The sequence below is a fragment of the Oncorhynchus masou genome, chromosome 20, assembly GCF_036934945.1.
Source record: "Oncorhynchus masou masou isolate Uvic2021 chromosome 20, UVic_Omas_1.1, whole genome shotgun sequence".
Taxonomy (NCBI): Eukaryota; Metazoa; Chordata; class Actinopteri; order Salmoniformes; family Salmonidae; genus Oncorhynchus; species Oncorhynchus masou.
The window spans coordinates 31,766,709-31,778,708 of NC_088231.1; the positions used below are offsets into that span (position 1 = coordinate 31,766,709).

At 43.1% G+C, this 12,000-nt stretch overlaps 1 protein-coding gene across 1 annotated transcript in view; it reads left to right on the forward strand.

The window, feature by feature from the left end:
* The window catches only part of LOC135507264 (dorsal-ventral patterning tolloid-like protein 1), a 184,825-nt gene that overhangs the window by 98,130 nt on the left and 74,695 nt on the right, over window positions 1-12,000 (forward strand). The window contains exon 4 of the mRNA XM_064926865.1: window positions 8,336-8,593. Within this exon, the coding sequence (XP_064782937.1) occupies window positions 8,336-8,593 (258 nt within the window). The remainder of the gene's footprint in view (window positions 1-8,335; window positions 8,594-12,000) is intronic.

Genomic DNA, 12,000 nt, shown 5'->3' on the forward strand with positions numbered 1-12,000 from the left:
GTCTGTAGTGATGCCTCTAGCACTGAGATGCAGTGCCTTAGACCGCTGAACCAGGGTCTGTAGTGACACCTCTAGCACTGAGATGCAGTGCCTTAGACCTCTGAACCAGGGTGTCTGTAGTGATACCTCTAGCACTGAGATGCAGTGCCTTAGACAACTGTACCACTAGGGAGCTCTTGAGATATGTCTACAACTTGATTGGAGTCCACCTGTGGTAAATTAAATTGATTGGACATGATTTGGAAAGGCAACTCTAGATTTGATTTTAGATTGGAGATGTTTGATATGAGTCTGGAAGGAGAGTTTACAGTCGAGCCAGACACCTAGGTACTTATAGATGTCCACATATTCAAGGTCGGAACCATCCAGGGTGGTGATGCTAGTCAGGTGTGCGGGTGCAGGCAGCGATTGGTTGAAAAGCATGCATTTGGTTTTACTAGCATTTAAGAGCAGTTGGAGGCCACGGAAGGAGTGTTGTATGGCATTGAAGCTTGTTTGGAGGTTAGATAGCACAGTGTCCAAGGACGGGCCGGAAGTATATAGAATGGTGTCGTCTGCGTAGAGGTGGATCAGGGAATCGCCCGCAGCAAGAGCAACATCATTGATATATACAGAGAAAAGAGTTGGCCCGAGAATTGAACCCTGTGGCACCCCCATAGAGATGGATATAGGATGGATATAGGTCTGTAACAGTTTGGGTCCAGGGTGTCTCCCCCTTTCAGGGAATTTAGTCTTCACATATATAGCCTCACTTACAGGGAATTTAGTCTTCACATATATAGCCACACTCACAGGGAATTTAGTCTTCACATATATAGCCACACTCACAGGGAATTTAGTCTTCACATATATAGCCACACTCACAGGGAATTTAGTCTTCACATATATAGCCACACTCACATGGAATTTAGTCTTCACATATATAGCCACACTTACAGGGAGTTTAGTCTTCACATATATAGCCTCACTCACAGGGAATTTAGTCTTCACATATATAGCCACACTTACAGGGAATTTAGTCTTCACATATATAGCCTCACTCACAGGGAATTTAGTCTTCACATATATAGCCACACTCACATGGAATTTAGTCTTCACATATATAGCCACACTTACAGGGAGTTTAGTCTTCACATATATAGCCTCACTCACAGGGAATTTAGTCTTCACATATATAGCCACACTTACAGGGAATTTAGTCTTCACATATATAGCCTCACTCACAGGGAATTTAGTCTTCACATATATAGCCACACTTACAGGGAGTTTAGTCTTCACATATATAGCCTCACTCACAGGGAATTTAGTCTTCACATATATAGCCACACTTACAGGGAATTTAGTCTTCACATATATAGCCTCACTCACATGGAATTTAGTCTTTCAAAAACAGACTTGCTGAGCCAGGTTTCAGAAAACTCAATTACATCAGCATCAGTGGATTTAGACCAAAACCTAAACCTCATCAATTTTTGACAACAGGCTGCGTACATTTAAATGAAAAAATACCAAAACCGGATGTATATTTCAAATCAGAGGGGGTTTGGAGACATTGCATATCAGGGCCAGGGTTAGGTTACACGTTACCTGATGTCAACAACAGAAGAATAACTAGGCACCTCGGTTTAATAACCTGATATCAACAACAGAAGAATAACTAGGCACCTCTGTTTAATAACCTGATATCAACAACAGAAGAATAACTAGGCACCTCTGTTTAATTACCTGATATCAACAACAGAAGAATAACTAGGCACCTCGGTTTAATAACCTGATATCAACAACAGAAGAATAACTAGGCACCTCTGTTTAATAACCTGATATCAACAACAGAAGAATAACTAGGCACCTCGGTTTAATAACCTGATGTCAACAACAGAAGAATAACTAGGCACCTCGGTTTAATAACCTGATATCAACAACAGAAGAATAACTAGGCACCTCTGTTTAATAACCTGATATCAACAACAGAAGAATAACTAGGCACCTCTGTTTAATAACCTGATATCAACAACAGAAGAATAACTAGGCACCTCTGTTTAATAACCTGATATCAACAACAGAAGAATAACTAGGCACCTCGGTTTAATAACCTGATGTCAACAACAGAAGAATAACTAGGCACCTCGGTTTAATAACCTGATATCAACAACAGAAGAATAACTAGGCACCTCGGTTTAATAACCTGATATCAACAACAGAAGAATAACTAGGCACCTCTGTTTAATAACCTGATATCAACAACAGAAGAATAACTAGGCACCTTGGTTTAATAACCTGATATCAACAACAGAAGAATAACTAGGCACCTCGGTTTAATAACCTGATGTCAACAACAGAAGAATAACTAGGCACCTCGGTTTAATAACCTGATATCAACAACAGAAGAATAACTAGGCACCTCGGTTTAATAACCTGATATCAACAACAGAAGAATAACTAGGCACCTCGGTTTAATAACCTGATATCAACAACAGAAGAATAACTAGGCACCTCGGTTTAATAACCTGATGTCAACAACAGAATAATAACTAGGCACCTCGGTTTAATAACCTGATGTCAACAACAGAAGAATAACTAGGCACCTCTGTTTAATAACCTGATATCAACAACAGAAGAATAACTAGGCACCTCGGTTTAATAACCTGATATCAACAACAGAAGAATAACTAGGCACCTCTGTTTAATAACCTGATATCAACAACAGAAGAATAACTAGGCACCTTGGTTTAATAACCTGATATCAACAACAGAAGAATAACTAGGCACCTCGGTTTAATAACCTGATGTCAACAACAGAAGAATAACTAGGCACCTCGGTTTAATAACCTGATATCAACAACAGAAGAATAACTAGGCACCTCGGTTTAATAACCTGATATCAACAACAGAAGAATAACTAGGCACCTCGGTTTAATAACCTGATATCAACAACAGAAGAATAACTAGGCACCTCGGTTTAATAACCTGATATCAACAACAGAAGAATAACTAGGCACCTCGGTTTAATAACCTGATATCAACAACAGAAGAATAACTAGGCACCTCGGTTTAATAACCTGATATCAACAACAGAAGAATAACTAGGCACCTCTGTTTAATAACCTGATATCAACAACAGAAGAATAACTAGGCACCTCGGTTTAATAACCTGATATCAACAACAGAAGAATAACTAGACACCTCGGTTTAATAACCTGATATCAACAACAGAAGAATAACTAGGCACCTCGGTTTAATAACCTGATATCAACAACAGAAGAATAACTAGGCACCTCGGTTTAATAACCTGATATCAACAACAGAAGAATAACTAGGCACCTCGGTTTAATAACCTGATATCAACAACAGAAGAATAACTAGGCACCTCGGTTTAATAACCTGATATCAACAACAGAAGAATAACTAGGCACCTCGGTTTAATAACCTGATATCAACAACAGAAGAATAACTAGGCACCTCGGTTTAATAACCTGATATCAACAACAGAAGAATAACTAGGCACCTCTGTTTAATAACCTGATGTCAACAACAGAAGAATAACTAGGCACCTCTGTTTAATAACCTGATGTCAACAACAGAAGAATAACTAGGCACCTCGGTTTAATAACCTGATATCAACAACAGAAGAATAACTAGGCACCTCGGTTTAATAACCTGATATCAACAACAGAAGAATAACTAGACACCTCGGTTTAATAACCTGATATCAACAACAGAAGAATAACTAGGCACCTCGGTTTAATAACCTGATATCAACAACAGAAGAATAACTAGGCACCTCGGTTTAATAACCTGATATCAACAACAGAAGAATAACTAGGCACCTCGGTTTAATAACCTGATGTCAACAACAGAAGAATAACTAGGCACCTCGGTTTAATAACCTGATGTCAACAACAGAAGAATATCTAGGCACCTCGGTTTAATAACCTGATATCAACAACAGAAGAATAACTAGGCACCTCGGTTTAATAACCTGATATCAACAACAGAAGAATAACTAGGCACCTCGGTTCAATCGCTTCGCCTGCTGGATATACTCCAGATTTTTGTGGTCCGTAAGCACTTGAAACGGGTGAGAAGCCCCCTCGAGCCAGTGTCTCCATTCCTTCAATGCCATCTTAACCGCTAGGAGTTCACGATCCCCCACATCGTAGTTCCTCTCAGTCGGGGTAAGCCGGTGTGAGAAGAAAGCGCACGGATGAACCTTCTTGTCTTCACCCCTCTGAGACAGGACAGCTCCAACACCAACCTCTGATGCGTCTACCTCCACCACAAATGGTTCATCCGTAGTCGGTAGTATCAGGATGGGAGCAGAGAGGATGCGCTGCTTGAGTCCTTGGAAGGCCGTCTCAGCTTCTCTTCCCCAAAAAAACCTTGCATTGCCACCTTTGGTTAAAGCTGAGAGAGGAGCTGCCACCAAACTGAAGTTCTTGATGAACTTGCGGTAAAAGTTTGTGAAGCCCAGGAAACGCTGAACATCCTTAACGGATTTGGGGGTGGGCCAATCCGCTACCGCCCCTACCTTCCTAGGGTCCATTTGGATTCGACCGGGTTCCACTACAAATCCCAGGAATTGTACTCGGGATGAATGGAATTCACATTTTTCCGGCTTAACGTACAGATGGCTGTCCAGGAGGCGTTTGAGTACTTGTCTGACATGCTTAGTGTGTTCTTGAAGGGAGCTCGAAAAGATGAGGATGTCATCCAAGTAAACGAACACAAATATGTTAAGCATATCCCTAAGCACATCGTTTATGAGCGCTTGGAACACCGCTGGGGCGTTGGTCAGGCCGAAGGGCATCACCAAGTATTCATAGTGACCAGTAGGCGTGTTGAAAGCGGTCTTCCACTCGTCACCAGGTCTGATCCGCACAAGATGGTATGCGTTCCGCAGGTCAAGCTTAGTGAAAACAACTGCTTCCTGGAGCAGCTCGAAGGCTGTGGCCATAAGGGGTAGCGGGTAACGGTTACGGACGGTTATGTCATTGAATCCCCGGTAGTCGATGCAAGGATGTAACCCACCATCTTTCTTGGCCACAAAGAAAAACCCTGCTCCCGCCGGGGAGGTTGATGGACGCATGAGGCCTGCTTCCAGAGAGTCCTTGATGTAGGTATCCATAGCAGCTCGTTCGGGTGGAGATAGGGAAAAGATCCGACCCCTGGAGGGGCAAGTGCCCGGAAACAGGTCGATGGGGCAATCGTAAGATCTATGGGGTGGTAGCATGGTGGCCCTCTGTTTGCTAAACACCAGTTTGAGGTCATGGTAACACTCGGGAACTCGGGTCAGGTCGATGGATTCTAAAGACTCGGGAGTAGAACTCGGGAATTCTGGAAAATACAAGTAGCTTGGCACGTAGGACCCCACTGCTTGATAGTGCCCACAGACCAGTCGATGTGAGGGTTATGGCTGTGAAGCCAGGGGTATCCAAGGACGAGAGGGAACTCGGAACAGGAGATCAAATGAAAGTTCATCAATTCCTGGTGTTGTGAAACTGAAAGTCTCAAGGAGGTAGTGACATGAGTGACAAGTCCAGATCCCAAAGGGCTTCCATCCAATGTAGTAACCCTCATGGGGTCACTTAGAAGTTCAGAGGGAACGCCATTCTCCTTCGCCCAGACACCATCCATGAAGTTACCTGCGGCTCCAGAGTCTACCAAGGCTTGAAGGTGAAGCTTGTGGTTGTCCCAGGAGAGGGTGACTGGAATGAGCAGACGGGAGTTGGACGGATGGGAGGAGGTTATGTTTCCCGTTACAGTTCCCCCGGTCTGTACGGGACAGAGCGTTTCCCTGGAGCCCGGGACACGTGGAACGGAAATGGCCCGGTTTGCCGCAATATAGACAGCGTCGCTCCCTCATCCGGCGGTCTCTCTCAGCCTGGGAGATGCGTCCAATCTGCATGGGTTCCGGTGGAGCCAGTGATGATAAAGGTGGGGACTCGGAGCTGGGACTGATAGGAGCTAGAGGTCTACGGTTGAGTTCTCTCTCTCTCAGACGCTGGTCAATGCGTGAGGCCAACTTGATCAGGGACTCGAGATTGTCCGGTGGTTCCCGAGTGGCCAGTTCATCTTGGATAGTGTCGGAAAGGCCTTTCAGAAAGCACACCGTGAGCGCCTCGTTGTTCCAGCCACTCGCTGCTGCCACCGTGCGGAACTGGATGGCATAGTCCGTCACGCTGCGCCAACCTTGATGGAGAGTCAGGAGCTGTTTGGCTGAGTCAGAACCACTGCTTGGGCCTTGAAACACTCGTTTGAATTCCTCAGCAAAGGCAGAGTAGCTGGCACAGCAGGAACTATGGGCATCCCACACAGCAGTAGCCCAGGCCAGGGCTTTTTCCGACAGCAGGGTGATGATATATGCGATCTTAGACCGGTCGGTGGGAAACGACGAGGGTTGCAGCTCAAAGGAGAGAGAACATTGAGTGATAAACCCTTTACAAGCACTTAACCAACTGAGCCACGAATAGACAGCAGAACCCAGAAGATGAGGCAGACACAGCAGTACTTAAGACGGTGTATTTAATAAAGAAAAAATCCTAAAATACAAAAATGGCAAATCCAAAAGGTGGTAGGTAAAACACAAAAGAACTCAAAAGAAACTCACCAAAAATAAACAAAAACAAAAAACAGAATACCACAAGAACGTCACCCGGAATCGACAAGAGCACACAGAACACTAGGGCAGGGTGCTAACATACAAACACAGAGCACAGAACAGAGGGAAACTAAGGGTTTAAATACACTCAGGGGAAACGAGACACAGGTGCAAATAATAATGGGGAACAAGGGAAAAACATAAGGACAAAAAGCACAATGGGGGCATCTAGTGACCAACAACTGGAACAACCCTGGCCAAATCCTGACAGCTTCGGGACAAGTCTCTGAATGTCCTTGAGTGGCCCAGCCAGAGCCCGGACTTGAACCCGATCGAATATCACAGGAGAGACCTGAAAATAGCTGTTCAGCGACGCTCCCCATCCAACCTGACAGAGCTTGAGTATCTGCAGAGAAGAATGGGAGAAACTCCCCAAATACAGGTGTGCCAAGCTAGTAGCGTGGTACCCAAGAAGATTCAAGGCTGTTATCGCCTCCAAACGTGCTACTGAGTAAAGGGTCTGAATACTGATGTAAATGTCATAAATCCGAGGTTGAATAAAAAAAAATTGCAAACATGTCAAAGAAACTCTTTTGCTTTGTCATTATGGGGTATTTTGTACAGATTGATAAAGGAGAAAAAAGTGTTTACCCAGCTGTAGTATTAATAAATATTATATTGTTACAATCTTTACACAGATGTAGTATTAGTATATATATATATATATATATATATATATATATATATATATATATATATATATATATATATATATATATATATATATATATATATATATATATATATATTATAGTCTTTGCACAGATGTAGTATTAGTATATATATATATTAGATCATTATAGTTTTTACACAGATGTAGTGTTAGTATATATATATATATTAGATCATTATAGTCTTTACACAGATGTAGTATTAATAAATATTATATTTTTTAAATACTTTACACAGTTGTAGAAGTAATTAGTATTATATTATTAAATACTTTACACAGCTATAGTATTAATATATACTATATTATTATAGTCTTTACAAAGCTGTAGTATTAATGTATATTATGTTATTATAGTATTTACAGAGCTGTAGTATTAATACATATTATATTGTTATAGTTTTTATACAGATGTAGTATGAATATATACTATATTATTATAGTCTTTACACAGTTGTAGTATTCATTAGTATTGTATTATTAAATACTTTACACAGCTGTAGTATTAATAAATATGATATTGTTGTAGTCTTTACACAGCTGTAGTATTAATTCATATTCGAGTATTAAATACTTTACACAGTTGTAGTATTAATTATTATTATTAAAGACTTTACACAGCTGTATTATTAATATATACTATATTATTATAGTCTTTACAAAGCTGTAGTATTAATGTATATTATGTTATTATAGTATTTACACAGCTGTAGTATTAATATATTATACTATTATAGTATTTACAGAAATGTAGTATTAATATATATATTATTCTAATCCTTACACAACCGATAGCTTGACTCTGATACCTCCTCTCCTCTCCTCTCCTCTCCTCTCCTCTCCTCTCCTCTCCTCTCCTCTCCTCTCCTCTCCTCTCCTCTCCCTCTCCTCTCCTCTCCTCTCCTCTCCTCTCCTCTCCTCTCCTCTCCTCCCTCTCCCCTCCTCCTCCTCTCCCCTCCCCTCCCCTCCCCTCCCCTCCTCGCCTCTCCTCTCCTCTCCTCCTCCAGACTATAGGCCTATGAACTCCAGTCAAGAATCAGCCTCCGGTCCCAGGACCCAGACTGGGAAAACAGCTGCTGGAAGGACTGGGAAGGCTGGGAAAGCCAAAAAGAGTGGGAATACTGTGAAATCGGCTAGATTCGGGAAAACAGAGAATGCCTGGAGTGTTGTTGTGAAGAATCGTGTTCCCAGAGCAGCAACCTCCCGAGCTGAGAGGATCTGGCCAGGGGGAGTCATACCTTACATCATAGGAGGAAACTTCACCGGTGAGTATATATGATGGATCTGGCCAGGAGGACTCATACCTTACCTCATAGGAGGAAACTTCACTGGTGAGTATGTATGATGGATCTGGCCAGGAGGACTCATACCTTACCTTATAGGAGGAAACTAGACTGGTGAGTATATATGATGAATCTGGCCAGGAGGACTCATACCTTACCTCATAGGAGGAAACTAGACTGGTGAGTATATATGATGGATCTGGCCAGGAGGACTCATACCTTACCTCATAGGAGGAAACTACACTGGTCAGTATATATGATGGATCTGGCCAGGAGGACTCATACCTTACCTCATAGGAGGAAACTTCACCGGTGAGTATATATGATGGATCTGGCCAGGAGGACTCCTACCTTACCTCATAGGAGGAAACTTCACCGGTGAGTATATATGATGAATCTGGCCAGGAGGACTCATACCTTACCTCATAGGAGGAAACTTCACCGGTGAGTATATATGATGGATCGGGCCAGGAGGACTCATACCTTACCCCAAAGGAGGAAACTAGACTGGTGAGTATATATGATGGATCTGGCCAGGAGGACTCATACCTTACTTCATAGGAGGAAACTAGACTGGTGAGTATATATGATGAATCTGGCCAGGAGGACTCATACCTTACCTCATAGGAGGAAACTTCACCGGTGAGTATATATGATGGATCTGGCCAGGAGGACTCATACCTTACCTCATAGGAGGAAACTAGACTGGTGAGTATATATGATGAATCTGGCCAGGAGGACTCATACCTTACCTCATAGGAGGAAACTACACTGGTCAGTATGTATGATGGATCTGGCCAGGAGGACTCATACCTTACCTCATAGGAGGAAACTAGACTGGTGAGTATATATGATGAATCTGGCCAGGAGGACTCATACCTTACCTCATAGGAGGAAACTAGACTGGTGAGTATATATGATGAATCTGGCCAGGAGGACTCATACCTTACCTTATAGGAGGAAACTACACCGGTGAGTATATAATATGGATCTGGCCAGGAGGACTCATACCTTACCTTATAGGAGGAAACTTCACCGGTGAGTATATATGATGGATCTGGCCAGGAGGACTCATACCTTACCTCATAGGAGGAAACTAGACTGGTCAGTATATATGATGGATCTGGCCAGGAGGACTCATACCTTACCTCATAGGAGGAAACTAGACTGGTGAGTATATATGATGAATCTGGCCAGGAGGACTCATACCTTACCTCATAGGAGGAAACTAGACTGGTGAGTATATATGATGGATCTGGCCAGGAGGACTCATACCTTACCTCATAGGAGGAAACTACACTGGTCAGTATATATGATGGATCTGGCCAGGAGGACTCATACCTTACCTCATAGGAGGAAACTTCACCGGTGAGTATATATGATGAATCTGGCCAGGAGGACTCATACCTTACCTCATAGGAGGAAACTTCACCGGTGAGTATATATGATGGATCGGGCCAGGAGGACTCATACCTTACCCCAAAGGAGGAAACTAGACTGGTGAGTATATATGATGAATCTGGCCAGGAGGACTCATACCTTACCTCATAGGAGGAAACTTCACCGGTGAGTATATATGATGGATCTGGCCAGGAGGACTCATACCTTACCTCATAGGAGGAAACTAGACTGGTGAGTATATATGATGAATCTGGCCAGGAGGACTCATACCTTACCTCATAGGAGGAAACTACACTGGTCAGTATATATGATGGATCTGGCCAGGAGGACTCATACCTTACCTCATAGGAGGAAACTAGACTGGTGAGTATATATGATGAATCTGGCCAGGAGGACTCATACCTTACCTCATAGGAGGAAACTACACTGGTCAGTATATATGATGGATCTGGCCAGGAGGACTCATACCTTACCTCATAGGAGGAAACTAGACTGGTGAGTATATATGATGAATCTGGCCAGGAGGACTCATACCTTACCTCATAGGAGGAAACTAGACTGGTGAGTATATATGATGAATCTGGCCAGGAGGACTCATACCTTACCTCATAGGAGGAAACTAGACTGGTGAGTATATATGATGGATCTGGCCAGGAGGACTCATACCTTACTTCATAGGAGGAAACTAGACTGGTGAGTATATATGATGAATCTGGCCAGGAGGACTCATACCTTACCTCATAGGAGGAAACTTCACCGGTGAGTATATATGATGGATCTGGCCAGGAGGACTCATACCTTACCTCATAGGAGGAAACTAGACTGGTGAGTATATATGATGAATCTGGCCAGGAGGACTCATACCTTACCTCATAGGAGGAAACTACACTGGTCAGTATATATGATGGATCTGGCCAGGAGGACTCATACCTTACCTCATAGGAGGAAACTAGACTGGTGAGTATATATGATGAATCTGGCCAGGAGGACTCATACCTTACCTCATAGGAGGAAACTACACTGGTCAGTATGTATGATGGATCTGGCCAGGAGGACTCATACCTTACCTCATAGGAGGAAACTAGACTGGTCAGTGTGTATGATGGATCTGGCCAGGAGGACTCATACCTTACCTCAAAGGAGGAAACGACACTGGTCAGTATGTATGATGGATCTGGCCAGTAGGACTCATACCTTACTTCATAGGAGGAAACTACACTGGTCAGTATGTATGATGGATCTGGTCAGGAGGACTCATACCTTACCCCAAAGGAGGAAACTAGACTGGTGAGTATATATGATGAATCTGGCCAGGAGGACTCATACCTTACCTCATAGGAGGAAACTACACTGTTCAGTATGTATGATGGATCTGGCCAGAAGGACACATACCTTACCTCAAAGGAGGAAACTACACTGGTTAGTATGTATGTTGGATCTGGCCAGGAGGACTCATACCTTAACTCATAGGAGGAAACTACACTGGTCAGTATGTATGATGAATCTGGCCAGGAGGACTCATACCTTACCTCATAGGAGGAAACTACACTGGTCAGTATGTATGATGAATCTGGCCAGGAGGACTCATACCTTACCTCATAGGAGGAAACTACACTGGTCAGTGTGTATGATGGATCTGGCCAGGAGGACTCATACCTTACCTCAAAGGAGGAAACTAGACTGGTGAGTATATATGATGAATCTGGCCAGGAGGACCCATACCTTACCTCATAGGAGGAAACTAGACTGGTGAGTATATATGATGGATCTGGCCAGGAGGACTCATACCTTACCTCATAGGAGGAAACTACACTGGTCAGTATGTATGATGGATCTGGCCAGGAGGACTCATACCTTACCTCATAGGAGGAAACTAGACTGGTGAGTATATATGATGCATCTGGCCAGGAGGACTCATACCTTACCTCATAGGTGGAAACTAGACTGGTCAGTGTGTATGATGGATCTGGCCCTGAGGACTCATACCT